This window comes from Chenopodium quinoa, unplaced genomic scaffold (assembly GCF_001683475.1).
Source record: "Chenopodium quinoa cultivar QQ74 unplaced genomic scaffold, ASM168347v1, whole genome shotgun sequence".
Classification (NCBI taxonomy): domain Eukaryota; kingdom Viridiplantae; phylum Streptophyta; class Magnoliopsida; order Caryophyllales; family Amaranthaceae; genus Chenopodium; species Chenopodium quinoa.
Genome location: NW_018742951.1, coordinates 6,432,664 through 6,455,594, shown reverse-complemented (window position 1 = coordinate 6,455,594; position 22,931 = coordinate 6,432,664). Strand labels below are relative to the sequence as shown.

The window sequence follows — 22,931 nt, the reverse complement described above, 5'->3', positions numbered from 1 at the left end:
TCATCTTCTTCACTGCCCAGATTGTATGTAATCATCATCTTCACTATCACCATCACTGCCAGACTAATCAGAACTCTCCTCACTTACATGAACATTTGATGCTATGTTCCTTTTTTTTATCTCCTTAAAGTAACACTTTCCCCCCTTTTTGAAGCACTCTTTTTTGACCTAAATCCCTCGGGTCTTGATCTACCTCCCTTTTTTGCTGCTGTAGATGATGGAGGTTGGGGTTGAGATACAATTGGTGTTGTCGGTGGTTTAGGAGAAACTGGTGGTGAGACTGGTGTTGGTTCAGCAGAAGGTTAGGATGTTTGTGGTTGAGGGGAAGGTTGGGACGTTTGTGGACAGGGAGAAGGTTGGGATCTTTGAGTTGGCCTTTTTTTTTTTTGGTGTACTTTCCTTTTCCTAGGAGTCATTTTCTTCCTAGAACATGAGGTTTTGGGCTGGTTCATAGGAGAAGTTGGTTGAGATTGTTTAGGTGGAGTTGAGGGCTGAGTACTTTATTCAGGCTCAGGCTGAGATGCCCCAGGGAAAACCTCATCAGATACTGGAGTGTCAAACACTCTTACATACTCAACATTTGAGTCATCAACATTAACAATAGGAACCTCAACTGCAACTTTAAAACGTCGTTGTTCCATAAGCTCCCTCTCAGGATCCTCTTCTTCGGCCATCCTCTGGGCCTTTTCCTGATCCATTCTCTCCTTCTTAGCCATTGCCTTAACCTTTTTTTCCCAACTTGCTGCAGCATCCTTAAACACCAAACTAGGACTATCCGTTTCCTCTAAGAACACTTCTATTGTTTCCCTACCCTCATATGACTCCCACATTTTCAGCATTTGACTATCCCCACATAACTCAAACTTTCTATTAGTTCTAGGTGGCAGTACAGACAAACTAAAGTATTTAGGGAGGATCACATTTTGCTTGACAGAATCCTCAAACATGAACTCATACAAGTCCATTAGACTAGTTCTGTCAGTATCCTCAATCATCACATCAAAGTCCTGATCTCTGTAATGGACATCAAGCCACACTGTACTCATCCTATGAACAACAAATGACATATTATTTTACTGAACATCAACACACATCATTCATATCAACAAACACATACCAAGCCAAATATCCTGATTAACTCGCAAAATTTCATTTTTAGGACTCAAATACTGGGAAAAACACAAACCCTAACATACCAATACACACATTGCCAGATTCATACTCACAAATAAGGTTTTGAACATGATTTTTAACAACAATTCAAAAAAGGTCAATTCAAATAAACACATTACACTGATTATTTGAGAAAACCCTAACCCTAACTCAATTTTCGCACAAAAAACCAGAACCAATACGCGAAATGAAGATCAATAGAGAGATTATTACCTTGCGTGCTATCTCCAAGGCCTCAAAAAAAATTTCAGAACTCGCGATTTCCTTCTACTTCTTCCACTACTTGTGACAGCTTTTTGGTTCGCCCAAAATCAACAACAGCTAAAGCTTGAATCTTGTTGCGAGGGACGTTTAGTGGTTACAATACCCTTCTTCCTTGTTCTTAGATTTGAAGGTTTGAATGATGGTGAAACCTCGAAGAATAGGGGAGAGGTTAAGGAAGAACAAGGTTGTTGAAGAACATGAATACTTGAAAATTGGGTAATCAGAGAGTTAGTGTACTTTATGGCACCATTAAACACATTAAAGGGCAAAATGGTATTTTCACAGTAACTACCAACTAACTTCCAGACCTCATTAATGGCACGGGGTGCAATGTGCTATTTGTCAGTGGCATTTGGTGAATTTTGAAAAGGTTCATGGCATTTGGTGAATTTCGCAATTGCTTAGTGGCATTTCATGAAATAACCGTATCTTTTTTTATCAAGCTAAAAACATCTATAGGGACTTTTAGTTTATTCTGTCTATTGCTCCATACTACTCCACAAAGTATTAAAAGCTTATCTGCCTGTCACGTGGTAGTGCGGTACCTTGCTCTCACGTGTTCTAAAAAATCACCCATTTGTGAACGTTTTTTTACAAAAATTAAATGACAATAAAAGTGCTAATAATGGAATTTGATCTTATGTACATTAGTACATAAGCGATCATTTAAAGGGGGTGAATCACTTTTAAGTTTAGACCAACCAGAAACGGGGTTAGATGTCTCTTATCATAGCTATCTATAAAATGCTCTTATACTCGATGCATATATTCCCTCCATCTCCAAAATACAAGCATCGCTTGTTTTTTGCACATATTAATACAAACATAAATTCAAAAAAGGAAAGGAAGGTTAGAAGCAGGGAGGCATATGACAGTTATCGGTTTCGAAAGGAAACATGTTGTCCACCCTTTACAGCATCAAATATTTATGTCACCAATTCATCATGCAACAATTTAAAGTTACATTCCAAGGAGAAAAAGTAGCCAGCCATACATGGCATAAAATTCGAATACATAAGAGTATCTCTTACAAATTTCTGAATATCATTCTAACTGATCTATGGCAAACCCTAAAAATGCTGCCTAGATGTTAGCAACCCGCATCACATCTTGAACATAGAATATGCTATAAACATCATTCACAGAATGTAAATCAGGGGAGAGACCAAAGAATAAGAAAAGTAAATGAAATCCTTTACAAAAAATAAGGTATACCTAGGACCTGGTTGAAGCTATGCTGAAACAAGACCCACATAACCTGCAAGAACTGCCAAGAAGGCTGATATGAAGTATGCACCAGTGACAATCGATGGTTCTTTCATTCCGTATAATTCGAGGTAGTGATGCAAAGGAGGTACTTGGAAAAAACTACGTGCTCTCCCCTGTAAGCTCTCAGCCGTCCTGAAAGGAAATATCTGAAACACAAAATCAGTCAGAGATCTTGCCAAAGCTCCTTGTATTGCCTGGAAACTAAGCTCCTATAGAATAAACAACACTTACACACACACACACACACACACACACACTCACACACACACACATTAAAAGTTGATGCCTGAAACCTAAATGTTTCATAATCATCACCACTTACAAAGTACTAAACATATAAGTTAAAGATGAGAGACTACTATGCCAATTGAGATGGAATAACTGAAGCAACTTCTTCAAGTATAAAGAACTTGCTTAAGCTTTGCGAGTATCTAATTTTATAAACCTATTGAACATGCACAACCAGTTATCCAATATGGATTTGGAGAGATTCAAATTGTTCGGATTAGTGAAAGCAAAATCAAGAACAATGAACTAGATAATCTGAACATATCAAGGTATGTAAATAAAGAGACAATAACAATGTAGTATTAACAACAAACAACAAAAATACAAAGCTTTATGTAATTCATTTACAATATGTTAGATTGTTAGCTACATTCACGAGTAGGTAAGATGAAGTTTTATTTTCCATATCTAGGTTAAAACTTAAGGAGTTCATATAATATTCCCAAATCGAAAACATAATAAGCCCAAACACAAAACACAATCACAATACAGCGTAAAACCTCGAGGATCGTCCGTAGGGGTAAACATATTCAAGGCATATTCTAACGATTTATAAAACTTTGATTTTTACGTTTGGTAATATACAACTTTAAATAGTTAATATATCTGACTAATAATTTATGAAAATTGTTATTTTGATAATCAACATTGATACTAATCTAACAAAATTTTGCATGATACCATATTCTTATCATGCATTAGTGTGGTAAAATTTAGTTTTAGAATAGTTCAAAGTCTTTTATTATCTTATTTTAGTTTTTTATTAGTTTTTTTATAAAACTGAGGAAGTGGAATTTTAAAAAAAGTAAAGTTGCATACAAGAAGACTTCGCAAAACTACATCGAATATCAAACAGGCCTCATGGCTGTGTGGTTTATAACTTTGACTCGTACTTTGTTGCAGTTCTCATATAAAGTCTACAAAATCTCATGTAAATTGAAACCCTCCTTGTTCCTTGGCCCTAACCCCGTGTTAGACTTTTCGACTAGCTATGTCTAACACATATACACAAAATATAAACTTTATTCATCTAGACTAATACTTCCTTCGTTTTCCTAAGTGTTACTCACTTTTCATTCTCATCTGTTTTTCTAAGTTCTACTCACTTTTACTTTATTCCCATTATGACAAACTTTATTTATTTTTATTCATATAAAACCCTACTTTGTGGGGCCCAATTATATTTAATAAAACTCATATTCTTTCTCTCTCCTCTATAAATAGTACCCACATGCATGGTCCCCCATTTCTACTTTTTCTTGGTTTGCGTATTGTAGTAAGACTTAGGAAAATGAAGGGAGTAGAAAGAAATCATCATCAAACATGAGACAATGAAAAACAAGCAGAAAAACAAGTAAATCAATGACATCTAATACGTGATTTTTTTTCCCCCAATAGATATTACTTCCTCCATTCCTAAGATTGCAATGTTTGCACTTTTAAAACTACTCACACACTTCTCTTCAATCACATATTATGAGTCATGCGTAAGGAAAAATATGGTCATGGTGAAGCCTTGATAGATTCGTCTAGATATATAATTGCACAATATCAACTTTTTTATATTGTAACCATTGTTAAAATAAAGGTATTTAAGGTTTAAATTTTGCTTTGTGAAGTGTACTCCCTTCCATATGAAATATCCAAGCAATGATGGAAAGAAATATCACTCATCCTCCAATGTGTAGCCATAAGAGTTTTGTAAGAACCTTACCCAGCCATAACCTATCATTTTAGTAAATCATTTTGAAGAATTTAACAAACTAGAAAGGAGGTCAAATTTAGGTAATCCATGAAGATGTTTTAATAATTTAAAAGGAATTTCTTTTTTCAAATTCTCTGCTTTGCCAAAAGTTAAGGTGGTAATAACCCATTTATAATCTATAAAAATGCAAACAAGATATTTGTTCTAGGCTTTGATCTAATAACTATATACTCCATTTTCATTTTATTTTTTACTACATTACTTTGACGGTAGAAAAGTTTTAGGAGGGTGAGTTAAATAGAGTAAACAGAAATCTGTTGGGAATTAGAAAATATAAGAAAGACAATTAAGTTAATAATATGTTCCGAAAAAAGGGGAGTGAGGAAATAAGTCGGGATCATGATAGGAGAAAAATGAAAAAAAATTAATAAAAGGAAGTGATGCACTTAATTTTTTTTATCTTTTTTTAAACGAGTATTGTTTAATCCATTTGCAAAATTTATACAAAACACTCCAACTATTTGAAATCAATAGTCAAGCAAAACCTATTTGATCCATGTCGAGAGCTAATTTAAAATTGCCATGCAATTACATTTTCCACTATAAATGCATTCTTCCTTATAATATAAAAGATAATTCAGTCAAATTTCAATGAAGTAACCAATAACTTAATTTTGGTGCTATGTGTATAGACCTACTCCAGTTATAGCGATAAAACATTAACTTATAAAGAGATAAACATAACAACACATCCAAAGGGGGCATTAGATGAAGCAATGAAACATAGCCTACATAGGACTTAAGGAATTATTTTTGCCTTTAGTCACCATATTTTTTGAATCCTTGCCTATTTAAAATCTCACTCTACATTTTTGTAGTGAAATTTAGTTATTCGCCCATCTAAATAAAAAAAAAATTTGTTCAAATCTTTCCTGGAAAAATCTCCATGAGATGTGTTTTTTTCTTGTTCCAAGACTTCCAACTACATACACATTTTCTTATTTTTTTGGTCCAACAGATGGCTATAAACCTAAAATAAAGAAAGAGAGTGACTTTGACCCTTTTCCAAATTAATTTCCAATTCTGCTTCAAAGAGAGAGAGAGAGAGAGAGAGAGAGAGGGGGGGGGGGGGGAGGGGGAGGGTGTGAAGATACATTAAATATTTTCTAACATCATGCATTAAGAGCATCAATATCTGGCAACAGAATAATGGCTCAAGGATGTTCAAATGACCATTGACCAGCGAATCTTAGTAGTCACCAACCATTTAAACCAACCACTTTCTACCCTATCCATGGTTTTCTATAATCATTTGATAACTTAAATAAACGCCATATAATGAGTTTGTGTGATAATGATAGGCCATAAACACATGAATAATCAAGTACAACATTCACATTTAATCGGAAGAATGAAAAACAAATACAAAGAAAAAGAAAAAGAAAAAGAAAGGGGAAAGATTTGCCTGAAGAGCCTCAGTACGATATGATTATAGGTGAATATTTTAAATATTTTTTCAGCTCACATTATTATGTCAGAAGCACAGACATAAATGATAAAAGTATTTGCCACAGAATAAGAAGATTAAGAACTATATAATTTTTGAAATTGATGTTATGAAACAGCATATTATAAGTAAAAACTCTAAACATCAAAGCCAAGTAAATTAACCAACATATACCTGTATTACCACAGCAATCACTTCAATGACTAAAATTCCTGAAGCAATGAAAAGGGGTATGAACATGCCACTACATGAAGCCATCGCAGCTAGGGCTCCACCTATCGCCAAGGATCCAGTATTACCCATTGTTACAGATGCTCTGTAGCGATTGTGCAAAAGAAAACCAACACAAGCACCTGCCATTGATGTTCCAAAAACGGAAACATCTAGTTTTAAGAGAAAAGTTCATGAGAAGTAGAATTGAATGGCTTATATTTTTAAATTCTAATGTAATTATATGTTCATCGAAAAGTTTAATTTCCACAAAAGACAAGCTGACAGCAATGAGTTAATCATAAATGACAAGTTCATATAATTTTATACAATATACACATGCGTCAAGCAATACTACACCGGGAAAACCGTTTCAAGGCTCTTAAGTAGGTGAAGAAATGGTAGTGTTTGTATGAAAGTCACAAGCAGTGAAACTCAAGTACTCTTTTTGTCTCAGAAGTAACAAGCAATATACACATTACCATTTAATCTCGTGAAAAGGAATTGACATAAACAGCGAACAAAGCGATAAGAAAATAACTTGCTCGCCACTATGGCAATTTTGCTCAATACTTGGCAAACATAAGGATATACTTAGTTCCATCAAATCCACAGCATTAACCACAATTGACTCCTCATAGTAGATGTCTGTTTTAAGTAATGGAGTACAAAAGGTTATAGGATAATTGTTTATTAAAGTCATAAAAGTATGTATAAAAGAGAATATAGAGTGAAATTTTATGGCCTATAATAACTATAAAATAAAAATTCACCCTATTGTTTATGTTGAGAAGTTTTGAATAATTTGAATTCTACGTAGTAGTAGACAAAATCCTCAAGTACCAAACGAATTGAAGCACATAATTGTTTTTAATGGGCCTAATCAGTTAAGGAAATTGCTAGGTTTATTAGTGGATTGAACTTTAGCAATGCCAAAATGACTAAATGGAGCATCAGATTAACCTTCAAAATTGACCTAGGTTAAGCAACTTTGGCTAAATTGGAGAAAATAGGCAAACTTGAGTTAATATTGGTTTTTCGTCTAATGAAAAAAATAACCTACGAACTGAGAGAGTGGCAAAAGGATGCAGCCCAATTCACATCCAATGCAATAAGGCACAAACATTAAAAAGACCCATGAAGGCTTTTATATTATCTTGTGTATTTAGAATATAACATAACAACTTTATCTTAGTAATCTTATAGTTTTATTTATGGCTATAACTTATAATGATCTTACTAAAGAATTGGGAGCCTTTGACAATTTTTATCACCAATTTTAATGAATAAAAAAAATCCAAGGAAAAAGAGCCAAAGGGTGCCTGATGTACATAAGGCTCTAATTTAGCCTCCGACCCTCAATGCACCTTGTACTTTTTTGAACGGGAGGAGGCGAAGTGTTGGATAAAAGTGAAAACCAACTTCAGAAAGTTCATAGCAATGAACAAGGAAGCAAAAAGGGAAATTCCAAATTATCAGATAGAGTCCTTAATATAATGACCCATGAAAAGAATTAAGTGCTCTAATGTATGTCATCTTTCTCAAATTAGTTTTTATAATACTGATTTTGGAAAGACCCACTATTATTTTAATACATATATTTTTCCACTACATAAAGTTAGAATCTTACATTCTCTCGCATCCAATCAAAAAGATACTCCACTCTCCCATCACTGAGCATTCAATAAAATTATATCCCACTATCTCCTTTAGTTGTCAATAAAAGAACAATTGATAATCATAAAACTAATAACCTAAAGGCTAAAAGAATGTGTCATGATAAGTGTCCAAGCTAATCTAGGATGGAGGGACCAACTATTGACACCCAAAAGATACAAGTCCATAGTACAAAACTCTCACGCTAAGAAAACCACGTGGAAAGAAAAGAAAGACATATAGGATCAAGAAGACCCAAAGGCAAATACACCTCTCCTTGAACCAAGGGGTTAAGAAGTCCCACGGGAGGAAGATGCTCAAATACTAGAAATTATGCAGTTCAAAATAGTTGTCACAACCAAGCATTAAAAGATGAACAACCTGACGCCTTTTTCTTTGGAATGACACTGCCTCATTGTTAAGGTAGTAGCTTTACCTGCTACACAAACTTTGACTAATCTAATAAACACTACACAAGCATGAGGTGATATTAATTAGTCTCTCTTATGTCAGGATCAACTAAAACTAAAACCACAGAACCAAACTTCTTACTCTACCAATTAACCAATTTAGGGTGAATAAGAATCACACCTACAAAAAACTCTCTCTAGAAACTCTCTCTCTACATTTTTTCTTTTTTCTGCCATGGCGAAAAAGAAATCGAAGAAGGTGGTAACTAGGGGGGAAGGAAGAATAAGAATGATCTTGGTGATGAGATTGAAGAGGCGAATCGATTGATAGCTTAATCGAAGGAAAAATCGAAGACTGATTTTGTGGGTATTCCACCCCCAAATTTTGACGAGGTTGAAAACTTAGAGGATTTTATTAATGTGATGAAATCGAGGGAAGAGGTAATGGAGGTAGCTGACACAGAGGTTATGCAAAACAAAGTATCGATTGCTGAAGAGCGCCATGCTAATCCAGTAAGTTCTGCTGTTAAATCTTTGTTGCAATTGTCTATGGATGATGTTTTTGATGAACTTGCATATTGAAATCAGGGTATTGTTGCTTATGTGTTTGGGGCTAATCCTTTTGTGAATACAACACGGGTTTTTGTAAGAGAATGTGGGGAGTGAAGAATATTGATAAGGTGATTCCCTTGAAACACGGAATATTTCTAATTAGATTCATGAATGCTGAATCTAAGGAAAAAGCTCTTAGTTCTGCCCATTTAATGGTTGATAATCATCCGATCTTCATGAAGCAATGGGAAGATGGAATGGAATTGAATTTTGAGGACATTACTAAGGTTCCTGTATGGGTTCAAATTCATAGGCTACCTTTGAAATATTGGGAGAAATCTTGTCTAGAGAAGATTGTTAGCTTAGTTGGTATCCCAATTAGGCCTGACAATGCTACTTAAATGAAGGAGAAAGTGAATTATGTCAGATTTCTAGTTGAAATGAATATTAATGGAGATTTTCCTGAATGGATTGAGTTCATGTTGAGACTAGCAGTGTTGTTCGGATGAAAGTAGTATTTGAGTGGAAACCTGTTAGATGTGATGTGTGTAAACAGATGGGTCATACAAAAGACATGTGCAAGAAGGTCAAGAAAGTTTGGAGACCAAAAGAGTTACCAGTGAGAGAAGAGCAGCAAGTGGTTAAACCTTCTGATAAGGTGGGAGGTGAGCAGGACTATGACAAACAAGAGGGGTGGATTAGAGCTACTTCTAAGCATAGAAGTAGTGCAGGGCAGATGTTTGGGACTAAACTAGATGCTAGATTGGTTTGTGTGGTATTTTGGAGACTAAAGTAAAACCCAGTAATTTTCCTAGACTTTATACTGGGATGTTGCAAGGTTGGTGTGTGACTTCAAATTTTTCTTTGATTAAAGGTGGAAGAATTTTAGTGGCTGGCCTCCTTAGTTTCTCTTCTAGGTGCAGGTGCTTATGGGTACAACTCAATTTATTCATCTAAAGGTTACTAATATTGCCTTGAGGATGGATTTCTTTTGTTCTATTGTATATGTTATGAATGACTGTAAAGAGAGAGAAGCTTTGTGGTCTGATATTTGTAGCATTGGGGCAGCTATGAAGGGGTCTTGGATGGTTTCGGGTGATTTTAATTGTCCTCTGAACTATGAAGATAGAATTGGGAAACCCATAACCCATACTGAACTTGTGCAGTTTAGAGATTATGTTCGGCAGTAGGATGCTTTTTTACCTGGATTAATAAGCAGGATGGAGGTCAAAGGGTGGTGAGTAGGATTGATAGGACCTTGGTTAATGAGTGTTGGGTTAATGCTCTGCCTGAATCCTATGTGAATTACATGCCTAAGTCCTGGTTTGATCATAGCCCGGCTCTTATTCAGTTAGATTGCTCTAATCAGATTCAGAGAGGGACCTTTAAATACCTTGATATGTGGTCTATGCACCCAGATCTCTTGTCTACTATCCAGCAATCCTGGGATACCAATATTCATGGAGTGCATATGTATAGAGTGGTGAAAAAGCTTAAATTACTGAAAGCTGGTTTGAAAAAGTTGCATAGAAAAGATTGTTCATATCTGAAGCTCAAACAAGAGATTGAGAATGTTCAGCATGTTTTGCAGAATGATCAGGCCAATGAGAATGCTCAGGTAAGTAAGAGGAAGCTGTTACAGGATTTCAATCTGGTGAAAAGCAGTATTATTCTTTTCTCAGCCGAAAAGCTAAGATTAATTGGCTCAAAGTTGGGGATGATAATACTAGTTTTTTTCACAACTATGTGAAGCAAAGACACTATAAGTCAAGGGTTATTGCAATTACTGATAATGCTGGGAATTGGTGTGACAGACTTCCTGAGAAGAATTCTAATGCATTTGTTGACTATTATAAGTCTCTCCTAGGGAGAGATAATAGAGATAGGGTGAAAGTGCAGGAAGAAATTGTTCAGCATGGGAATATTCTTTCAGATGATCAGGCTATGCTCTTGTGTGCCCCTTTTAGTAGACAGGTTGTGAAGAGGGCTTTGTTTTCTATTCCCGGTGATAAAGCTCCTGGACCTGATGGGTATAGTAGCAACTTTTTCAAGCATGCTTGGAGTATTATTGGTGAGGAAATGACATGCTAATTTGCAGTTTATGGATAAATAAGATGCTGAAAGAGATCAATTGTACCACTCTGACCTTAATCCCTAAAGTAGATAATCCTACTTCTGTTATTGAGTTCAGACCTATAGCTTGTTGTAATGTGATTTATAAGTGCATTACAAAGCTGATTTGTAATAGGTTGAAAACAGTTTTTGCCGTGGCTTTTTCTCAGAACCAAACTGGGTTTGTAGAAGGAAGACAAATTGTTCAGAACATAAGCATTGTGCGCATTGTGCAGGATATAGTGGCTAGATATGAAGGCTTATGACTCTATGAAATGGGAGTTTCTTGAAAAAATGCTAAGGGCTTTGAGTTTTCCACAAAAGTCATTATGCTGGTTATGAGTTGTGTAACTTCTACCTCCTTTTCTTTGGCTATAAAGGGGAGTTTGACAGGTTTCTTCAAAGGAAAAAGGAGGCTGAGACAAAGGGATCCAATGTCTCCTTTGCCTTTTGTTCTTTGTATGGAGTACTTGTTTAGGATTTTGGGTCAAGTTGGGATGCAGAGGAAGTTTAAGTTCCATCCTAGATGTAAAAGCTTGAGGCTGAATCATTTGGTATTTGCTGATGATCTGATTATTTTTAGCAGTGGTGATAAAGACTCTATTGTCCTTATTCTTAGAAGTTTGGCTACTTTTGCAGCTGCTTCTGGCTTGGTTGCCAATGAAGGGAAGTCAAACATTTATTGCTGTAATGTAGAGAAGGAAATAAAAGATGACATTATTAGTAGTTCTGGCTTTAAGGAGGGTTCTCTCCCTTTCAGGTATCTAGGTATCAATGTGAGTGCTAAAAAGCTGGCTAAAGATGAGTAGATAACTGTCAAATGCTTACATTGACAAAATGTAGGATTACGGCTTGGGGCTGCAGGACTTTATCTTATGCTGGAAGAGCTTAGTTAGTGAATTCAGTTCTGATGTCTATGCACATTTATTGGGTTACTATCTTCTTGTTGTCTAAAAGTGTGATAGATGGGGAGGTTGCTATATGTAGAAATTACTAAGTCTCCTCCTGTTGCCTGGGACATTGTCTGTAGAAGTAAGAAGCAGGGAGGATTAGGGATTCATAATTGTAAGATCTGGAACATTGCAGCTCTTGGGCAGATATGGAAAATTGCTCAGAAGCACGACAATTTATGGTTAAGATGGGTAAATGGTTTGTATCAGAAAGGGAAGAGTTGGAAGAGGTTTGAGTGCCCTAATAATGTTAGCTGGAACAGGAAACAGATTTGGTGGGTTAAAGATCAGCTAAAGAGTGGATACACAGGGAATACCAAGAAGGAGAATATGAAGGGTTACAATATTGCTAGTGGCCATAAATGGCTTTCTAAGAAACATGATGAGGTTCCCCGGTGCAGTTGGGTCTAGAATAGATTTATTATCCCTAAACACAAGATCATTTGCTTTGGAAAAAGATCAGAGTGAAAGAAACAGGATTGGAGTGAGTGCTGATGCTAAATGCCCTCTTTGTAATAATGCTGAAGAAACAGTTGAGCATTTGTACTTTGGTCGTGATTACTCCATGAATTGCAGCAAGGTCCTTGCTCAAAGCCTTCAAGTTCAGATGATTCCTAGTACTCCTAGTACTCTGGACTATAATAACAAGTTAGGGCAGATTCCTGGAAGGTTTAGAAGACAGGTTTTTCAGAGCCAGTATGCAGGGCTGTTGTATGTTGTACGTTATCTGGAAGGAGAGAACTCGAGCTGTTTGGGATAAGAGTATCAGAAGACCTGAGAGTGTTATCAAGGAGCTTTTGTTTGATATTAGGCATAGAATTGATTTTGTCATGCCTGCTAAAACCAGTAGGAGAAATGTAGATTGGTTCAAGAAACTGATGTATCGATAGTGTTGTTGAGTTTGTTTTTGCTCGGTTTTGTTGCTGCTTGATTTGGCAGCCTGTTGATGTATGGTGGTTGGTCTATTATTAATAATATTTTTTGATTTTTTCAAAAAAAAAAAAAAGAATCACACCTACTCTCATGAAAATGCGTCTCACAAGCCCAAGTTTTTATCAATCAATCAAAGCCTTAATCCCATAAGTGGGAAGCCCAAGTTTTTATGTATTTTGAAGAGCTGAGATTATTGAGATTTTGAGTTTTCATAAAAACTTGGGCTTAAACAGCTCTTCAAAATACCTAATTACAATCTACGGCATTTTATATAGGCAATATAAATCCTAAAGTAATTTAACAAAGATCTAATTGATACGGCTATGTTACTCGGACTCGGGTACCCATGTTTGACACGGGTACGGATCCAAGTGTCTGACTCGGCTATTTTGTGAAAATATTCTAAGATTTTGAAGTAAAATAAAGTGTCCAAGTGTCGAGGGTCTGACAAGAGTACTTGAGGCAAAATGAAGAGTCCGAGTAACATTAAACACAGTTTAATCGACATAATTTTCTTTATGTACCCCCTCTGTCCCATAATACATGACACAGTCAAACATTGCACACATGTCAATGCATTAGTTTGACTTTATTTTTATATAATTAAATATTAATGAAAATTATTTTAAAAATTATATTATGGAACTTTATATTAAAACCTATCTAAAAACATATTTTATGATAAAATATATTTTTATTATGTTATTATAAATTTATGTTCAAACCTTTTTTTTTTTTTTTATGAGGAAACCTAATGCATGAATAGTGAAAAAAAGTCCAACGTCTCATGTATTATGGGACGGACGGAGTAGTTAGTAGGTAGTGGACTTGTGGGGACCATTACTTCGATTGGAAAGGGGGGTTAAATTTCTTAATTGTTTTCATAGTTGAAAAAAAAGTGGGACCCATATGAAAGATAATATAAAATTGATGAGAATATTTCTTTTTAGGAAAAACAAAAAAATAGAAGTGTATCTAGTAAATAGGGATGACCCGATATGGAAAGTGTGTTAACTAATTGGACTAGAATTCAGCATGGGAGTATCTTTTTTCTACTCACAAAAAATCTAATCCTTATAAAGGGACTAATAAAGCTGCGTAGGACTCCTCATAAAACATTAACAAGATATGACTTATCATAATTATACTAAAATTAAGCTTTAGCTTCCTTGCACGCCAAGTTTCCTATACTATTCAACTACCCTTATAGTAAAATAGTCATATAACTAATATAACCAACCCAAAATAACATATAGATATGTCAACAATAATAATGAATTTGAGATTTGACCAAAGCAACTCAAATCCACGTCACGAGACTTATGAGCTGACAAAGGGCAGGATGCCAATGCGGCAGGGATGTTTTAATGAGGCTATTCAGCTAAACAAACCATGGAATGAAACCTAGGCATATGCAGAAAACATCAAAAATTCCTGGAAGTCTCGAGATTAAACAAGGCAAATACACTCTTAGACTTGTAAATATGATTTTATAAAAACATGAAGGGTTTAGTTAAGGAAACATCATTTAACTTAACTAGGCAAAAGGGAGGGAGGGACGGAGGTAGGGAGAGAGAGGAGGGAGGGAGACTAATAAATTTGTCTCCACAATCTAGCAAAGGATTAATAAAGATTGACCTGATTCTCTGTGGTACTTAAATTACCATGAAAGAGGAAAAAAAATAAAATAGACTAGAGGCTAACATATGAGTAATAATTAATTGGAAAAAAAAATGAGGTATGCATGTTTGTTGGCATGATATAAATCTCTTCTTATTATTTACTCCGTAATTGATATAATAAGGCTCTGCTACAACATAAAATATGAATACTCACCAGAACAAATTGGAAGCACTGCTACAGACATCGCAACAAATGCCAATGCTGCAACACCTCCAGCAAATCCATCTAGTTCATCAATAATTTTATGACCACGGGTCATCAAAATAAATGTAAATACAGTCAGCAACAGATAATATCCTCCCAGATTCAAAAGGCCAACAGGTGCAGGTAATGGGACCAGCATTTTCCTGCATCTCAGTGCAACAAACAGAAAAATAAATCAGTTGGATATGATAAAATAAAAGCACAATTTGCAAGAAAAGGCTTGTGACTAACATCTAATCACCAATGAGAACAGAAGCTTCATATATGCTCACAAGCACACCCCATTGCAAGGGAACTGTAATATCGACTCAGTAGCATGAATGATCCTAATCATTGTACAAAACTGGATATTCAATTTTTCTCAATAAAATCTCAATGATCATCAAAACAGCAACTTAAACAATAGTAAACACAAATACATTGTTTAAAGTTCTGACAATATTTCCTAATCATGAATTTATCAATTGTTCAATTATTATAGGATGTGCTATCTTCCAAATAACTCATGCTTACTAGATCCTAGTTATACCAAATCGTGAATACCTACAAAATCCAAATTTTGTAAATGTCTATAATTAAAAAAGCCATTACGTCGCTTATATCTAGTGCAACTGATTCACCTAAAGAATCATGCCATTAAATACTTATGTAGAGTGGACAAACGAAAAAAAAAAAAAAAGAACTTGCACAGATCTATAAAATGATCCAAGGAACTGCTTAGTCTCGAAACTTTTACAATAAGAAAATATTTAAATTGCCATCAGCTAAAAATTCATTAGACTAGAATGAGAAAGTATACATGCCGTAAGGTGATGATATATTTTGGGTGTACAGCCAAAATGAAAACCATGCTGCAACAGCCACCTGTGGAAGAAAATCGTGTGACCAACAGCGATCTCCAAAATGCAGAATAGCCAAACAAAAAGAGGACATTCATGATACTTCAATGAAAAAACAATTAAAAAAAAAAAAAGAAACATCTAAAGTATTCACCTCCAATAAAAACTTTGTCCCTCTAGATAGTCCAAAATTACGAGGCTTAATAAGGCCTACTGTATCATCAAAAAGACCAATCACAGCATATGCCAGAGTCACTAATAAAATGCCCGTAGATTCGGTTGAAGAACCACCCATAAATTTAGCAACGGCAACCCCAATGGGTATGAAAAACACTCCACCAATGGTCGGCGTTCCCTTTTTAGAGTTATACTTGTAAGGCCATTTCCTTCGAAATTTCTGACGAATATTAAATATTTTAAGTATTGGAACAGAGACATAGCCTGCAAATGCTACTAAAGATGCAGAGGCTAAAAAGGGTGACAAAAAGTAAAAGGCATCCAAGGGTTGTCTAACAATGCGCCAAGCACGCCAGTCTACAAATGCCAGGCATATTGTCAAGAAGCTGATCAGTCCAAAATTGCTAACAAAGCCATATATAATCCTGCATCCAAAAGAAAGATCTATCAGCATAACTGAGCAGCTTCAGGTCACAATCACTGTCATATACAAACCCTTAAAAACAAAAATATGATTTCAATTGCTTTCCTTAAGTCCTAGGGACATCCAAGCGCATTTAAAATAAATAAAAAATTAAAAAAATAAACCCCGATAATCACTCAATCGTTGACACTTGACAGTGCATTATAAACTGTCACTTCTCTGATCTCAACTTGTTAGCAGCTAACGGCTCCTTACATGGTGATGTCCCCTAGCCAAATAGATACAGAATCCAATCTAAGTATGTCTACAAGATCCCAAACAGAACAAAACTTGGCTCATTGTAAACCATTTCAATTCTATTTTTTTCACAATCCTATTTCACAGAGTTTGATAAGAAAAACTTGTATATATGAGGCCATTGCAATTTCTGTCATTCTATTCATATGGGTTCAGCTGAAACTTTGGAATAAAAATGCTTTGGTGACATCTTGACCTACCTCTGCAGGGAAACTCACAAAACATCCTAAAAAACAGAAAGCCATTGTGGTAAGAGAAACTGAATTGTATTCTTCAATTGGGTGCACAACACCAAGTTATTCCTTAAGATGTATAGATAAGTTCATGAGGTATATAAGGAAATAGAAGAATGAAATTCGGAATCATCTTTTCCAAAAATTATGAGGTGGCAACATATATATTGAATAAGTTGACCAGATTAATGGAGATGGATGGGCCCTGACAAATTTTGCAGCATATTCAATTATTATAATCTTATGCCAAGAATAATGTCGTTGAAACAGCCTAAGGGAAGATGCATTATATGGAAGCTCATAATATATTTGTTAGGATCAGCTTGGAGAGAAAGCATACAGTGAGTTTTGCTCTATAAACAAGTAAAAATTAGAAAGAGCTCATCATGATCAATGTTATGGACTTCTCTTATAGTTTTACATTGCATTATGGGAGAGTGCAAACCTCTTGAATGCTTGTGTTTATTGGTTACTTATTCACATTTCTGGTTTACCAATCATAATCACCTTCTTTTCGCATTAAATCACTGTCAAGCTGTATGGCCTGTATCAGTTCATGACAAATAACAACTACTATCAAAGCCTTAATCCCAAAGATGGGGTCGCCTACATGAACCAAGATTCTATCTCTAGTACTCTCCAACCATGATCCTTTCCTTCCATTCCCTTGCAAAGGATTCATAATTATTCTATCAACTAGTTAATGAAAAACATATGCACCTGAATCACCTTTTTCTAATTTCCGTTTGCCATAATTTTCTACCCCTTGTTCCCCCATACCCCAACCCACACAACCCAAATGCTTTCACTTTATTAACCCTAGATTATTGTGACATGGTCCTTCTAGGGTATCCAAGAATACTCTTAAAGGAATACTTAACTGTCATCATATGGTCTGTAGAATTAAAATTGGAAAAAGTGTCAAGAGTCCCACTTTCAAATGAATAACACAATATATTTAAGTAATAACATGTCCAAATTCCTATTTCCATCTTCCTACTTTGCAACTGAAAATGACGTCACTTTATTGGCAACAGAGGATGATGACATGGTCCTTCAAGTATACCCAAGACTGATCTAGATATAATATTTATTTCGTCATACGGTATATAATTTTAGAAAATATCAGACCTAAAATCAAGGTCTTCACACAGGACAAAAAAATATTTTCTCTATCTTTACTCTGAGCAAGGGACTGCTGGAACTTGTTATAGATAAGTTTGAAATGTCGGCAGCAAGTTTTTGCAACACTGATTCACATTCAGTCAGGTCATTTTAATGGATACCAATTTTAAGAATTTACTATCCCATAAAATTATATTTAATACTTGATGGAAGTTATGATACATCTAAATTTTCAGCTGATATTTTCCCTTGGAATCTTTTGGCAAGAGGAAAACAAAATTACCATGAAAATGAGGCACCATAGCAAGATATGAAAACTTTGAGCAAATAAGTTTCTGAGGGCAGTCAATTTCTGAACTAGCCAGTTTTCAGACAGTCACAAAACAAAGAAACTGTTAGAGAAGATAATCCTCATGGCTTCATCTGTACGAATATAGCATAACAAATCCAAAATTTTCACCATTAATACATCTGAATACCTTCCGAATAACTCTGAATAAACCCAACTTTGGAGTTCAACGTTCATGTACAGATAGTAATTACAAGTGATCCAAGATTTACTCCCTCCGTCCCATAATATAGTGCCTATTTCTATTTTCTTGGTCAATGTTTTAGAAAATTGACTAAAGATTATCATTAATATATGCAACACATAATCCTATATTCCTATGAGACATCGTTAGATTCGTCTCATTTTGTAGTGTAAAAATATCGACTTTTTAAAACTGTTGTTAATATGTAATTAAACATATAAATGGTCAAAGGTGTGTCTAGAAGATCGTGCAAAAATAGACACTCTAATATGGGACGGAGGGAATGCATTTTTTTGGACATTTACTAGAAGTACAATCAGGTTTTAATAGGAAATAAAATTATTATAGGAAATAAGGAATACATCCCCCAAAAGTTAGATTTATTTTGAATTAATCCAAAGGTGGGATTAATTAAAGATGAATGAAAGTTAGATTTTCAATGTGAACTGTGTCTATATATAAATCGCTAAACTCTGACTAACTAGATCTCCTACATGGTACTCCAGGACAAGAGTATCAAAATGTCACACACTCAAGTACTCAACCACTCTCAATCCCAACTGCAGCCACCCAGAAAAAGGGATTAAAAATATTTGGTCCCTTCCTATTTGCTTCAACAATTGCCTTTCAATTCCTTTGTAAGTCACTTACAAAAAAAAATGCATTAATCAGTGTCCTCCTTACCAAGCCTTTGGATTTCTATCATGACCTGAAGGCCTCATTAATTGTAATTCTCTTTTCCTTAAAGCTAAAATTACATATTTAAATCCAAAGTTCCAAATTATTAAATGAAAAGGAAGCCCAAGAACGAAAAGACGTAGAAACCCCCTAGAGCCTTGGTTATATGCAAAAATCATAAACTGACCCCACTTTAACAGGCCCTCTCACTACATGGTGGTGGTGGTGGTGGTGGTTTTGTTATTACTTGGCCCAATCCTTCTCCTCCTGATAAAAGGGTATATTATTGGTGATTGATATAGAATGATACTAGGCTCTGTACCTGTCTTTTTTATGCATTCTCCCAAGCAAGGCAAGCCTAGAAGCTGTGGCTGTTAAAGCATCTTCTGCAGTAACAAACTGCCTTTTAACTCTTGGCATATCAACATCGTTCATGGGTGTCACCAGAATCTCCCCATCACTATCTTCTCCATCACTTGAGAAAATCATGTAGTCACTAGTGCCCTCAATGTTTCCCCAGTCATCAAATGAGAATATACCTACAGAATCCTAGAAAATAATAAATGCAATTTATCAATGAAACACAAACTATCAAAAGGAGTCCTCTGCTCTAGTCATCAAGCCATACTAGCACCATTCAGAAGGACTTTGAAACGAAAGAGTAACACTAAATACCTCATCCATGGACCTAAGCTGAACCACATCATGCTTCAAATTGTATCCTTGCTTCCAAATACTAGTATTCCGTAACTGTTGATTGACAAAAAAAACTAGTATAATTTACAGGATCCTTACTTGGATAAAACACATGACAAGGCGACAATTGTGGATCTTAAGAATTTTTGTTTTGAGGGCCATAAATACATTACCAGAAGTACCGTGCAGGCTTGCATACACATCATGCACAGAATTATTTATGTATGATTTCTAAGACATGCTTTTGACCATTACTTTCTTTTATTCTCCATTGTTACAAATTTTTAAAAAAAATTGATAGTATGCATCAATAAAAAAATCTACAAAATCCCATTTGAATCTTTTATCATACGTATGACATAACTATCAGAAAATCCAGTCAAGGAAACTTGACTGTTAAACTTATAATGAAAAGGAAGAATATCACAAGTTGACTATTTACGATATTATAAAATTAGTAATTAGTGAAGTAACAATATTTTGATTAAAAAAAAATAGTGCAGGTATTAAATTGTAGAATTGATTGCTATATGTCGTCTAATTGTTAACCTCTGAAGTTGATGTCATGATGTGGTTTTTGGGGCAGCTTCTCAAAGCAAGATGAGAGACTGAGAGAGGTAAAGAGTTATGTGGGTTAGTAATTACTGTTGTGTCAGACTGTCAGTGATTTGTCAAGTAGCAGGCTAATTTTAAATCTAAAGTTAAAATCAAAGTATATACTAAACCTTCAACCATGGGCTTACACTTTTAATTCCACTAGCCTTTTGGCATGCATAGGTTGTATAAAGTAAATCTGGGAAAATAAATATTATGAATTCTATTACTACGTGCAAAGTTAAGTATTAGGGGGAGGAAAGGTGAACATTGAGATATATTCATAAAAGATACTCAGTTTTGAGTTATGGGAAATTTGAAAGAAACATCACTACATATATTGAATTAATAAAGGGGAAGAAACTTGGCAACTTGGTGTTATTGGCCTGGTTTGAGTTTTTAACTAGGTAGATAGATTCATTCTCTTCCATGGTTTTAGAAAAGCAAGAACCAAAATAGTCTCTATACAATGGTCACAACAAACAATCTTATCAAATCAATTCACATTCCACTGTCTCTTATTTCCCCAACAACTTCATCGCTGTTCCCAAAAGAAGACACACTTGAATTATCCTAAATGGAGAGGCCAGAGACTACAACAACAACATCATCAAAGTCTTAGTCCCAAAATGATTTGGGGTCGGCTAACATGAATCATCATACGCAATCGTCATAATGATTTGGAGAGGCCAGAGACTACAATAGCTTAAACATCTTCTCTTTCCTCACGATATCCTTTATAAATTTCTCTCCTCCTTCACCGACACAATGCTATTCCCACAAGTTTAGCACCGAAGTTGTGAAGGCTTTGTATATTAATCTGTGCATTGCACGAGTTAAATACAACTATACAAGTATTTGTTAAACTTAGAATCAAAGCATAAACTCAAATTTTTGATCAAATAAGCTCTTTTACAAATTTAATTACTTCAAACAATTAGAATTCATCACAATCCATGACTCGCCTTAAGCCAATAACAAATTTTGGCACCGGAGACGTTAAGTTCATGTACACAAATCATAATCCGTACATTGCACGAGTAAAGACATCAAAACATAAAGTGACCATCATAACAGCCAATCATAAATTTTTAAATTTTTGCCTTTTGCGTTCATCCATAAAAAAACTCATATTAATCTCAATAATATAAATAAAAAATTAAACTAAAAAAATAAATTCAAAAAAGAAAATTAAAACCATGCCTCAGTATATTACAATTCGCAACACACCCAAATTATAACGGATGAAATTGAAGCAGCAGATCAACATGCAATTAAATAAAATGGAATTCAAGATTCAAAACATGAATGTACCTGACGACAACGGCAATGATTAGAAGAAAACAAAAAGGAATTAGTAATTCGCGGAGAATTGCGCGATCGAAAAAGCGTCAAATCATGAGGAAATCGAAGAATTGAAGAAGAATCTAATTGCATGACTATTTGACTAATATGATTGAAATTGGAAAATAAGAAGTAGAATTGAATTTGAAAAAATGAAAAATGAGCGGGGTTTATACTTTGTTCAGGGTAAGTGGTTAGTTGAAAGGAAAGAGGAAGAAGAAGAAGAATAGTAGGAAAGGGAGTCCAATAGAATGGAAAGGATTTTGGAAGGTGCGGTAGTTGGCCGGTTGCTTGTACTTTTGGCACACTTTTCAACGTGTTCAGGCTCCGCCTATGCCCGTTTTTGGAGGTGACGAGTTATAGTATTACCCTTTATTATTCCCTCCGTTTTATTTTAAGTATTATATTTGATTTTATAGAACATAGTTAAGTATAAGATTGATGATTATGTTTAGTGCTTTTCACCATTTGGTGATTAAGTTTTTTTTTTTTTTTTTCATCGTTTGGTGATTGGGGGTTAAATCCGGCCAAAAAAAATTAAAAACAGCAAAAACTTAATCACTCGTCAGATAAATATAACCACCACTACTACAAAAAAGACTAAAGAGAACGGTTGAAATAGGCTTTATAGAACGCCTTAGAATCGTTCTTCTGCTAAACGATGGGTAAAGTATATAATTCGCCTAAGAGAGGCGTTCTATATGTTGAGCAATAGAAACAGTTCTTATTTATAACCGTTCTCTTTTCCTTTCTTAGAAAATAATGAAGGAAAAGGGAACGGTTAGGCTACCTAACTGTTCTATATAACTCCTACAAAAGAGAGCTATCACCAAAGACAACCGTTCTCTAATCTTCTTTCTTTTATAAAAAAAATTAAAAATCTAAAATAGCTCGTACATCGTCCTGTTGTACTGTATTCTTGTATTTCCTATAGTATTTTTTTCTTGTACATCAATTATACTAATTACTACATATAAAAATAGCTTATGTATAAGAGCACTCTCAATGGTGAGAGTTTTTTTTAGCTCATGAACATTTTTTGTGAGGAAAAAAAATGCTCACAACTCACAATGGT

At 34.8% G+C, this 22,931-nt stretch overlaps 1 protein-coding gene across 1 annotated transcript; it reads right to left on the bottom strand.

The window, feature by feature from the left end:
- Positions 1-2,360: 2,360 nt before the first annotated feature.
- Positions 2,361-22,438, bottom strand: LOC110728579 (phospho-N-acetylmuramoyl-pentapeptide-transferase homolog). Its single transcript, XM_021908217.1, has 9 exons — positions 21,827-22,438; positions 19,898-19,972; positions 19,545-19,771; positions 15,910-16,357; positions 15,716-15,780; positions 14,866-15,059; positions 6,381-6,589; positions 2,653-2,852; positions 2,361-2,563 (listed from the first exon to the last, which is right to left on the bottom strand). The coding sequence occupies exons 1-8, from the start codon at positions 21,947-21,949 to the stop codon at positions 2,670-2,672; spliced, it is 1,524 nt and encodes a 507-aa protein (XP_021763909.1). The 5' UTR covers positions 21,950-22,438; the 3' UTR covers positions 2,361-2,563; positions 2,653-2,669.
- Between the last annotated feature and the right edge of the window lie 493 nt (positions 22,439-22,931).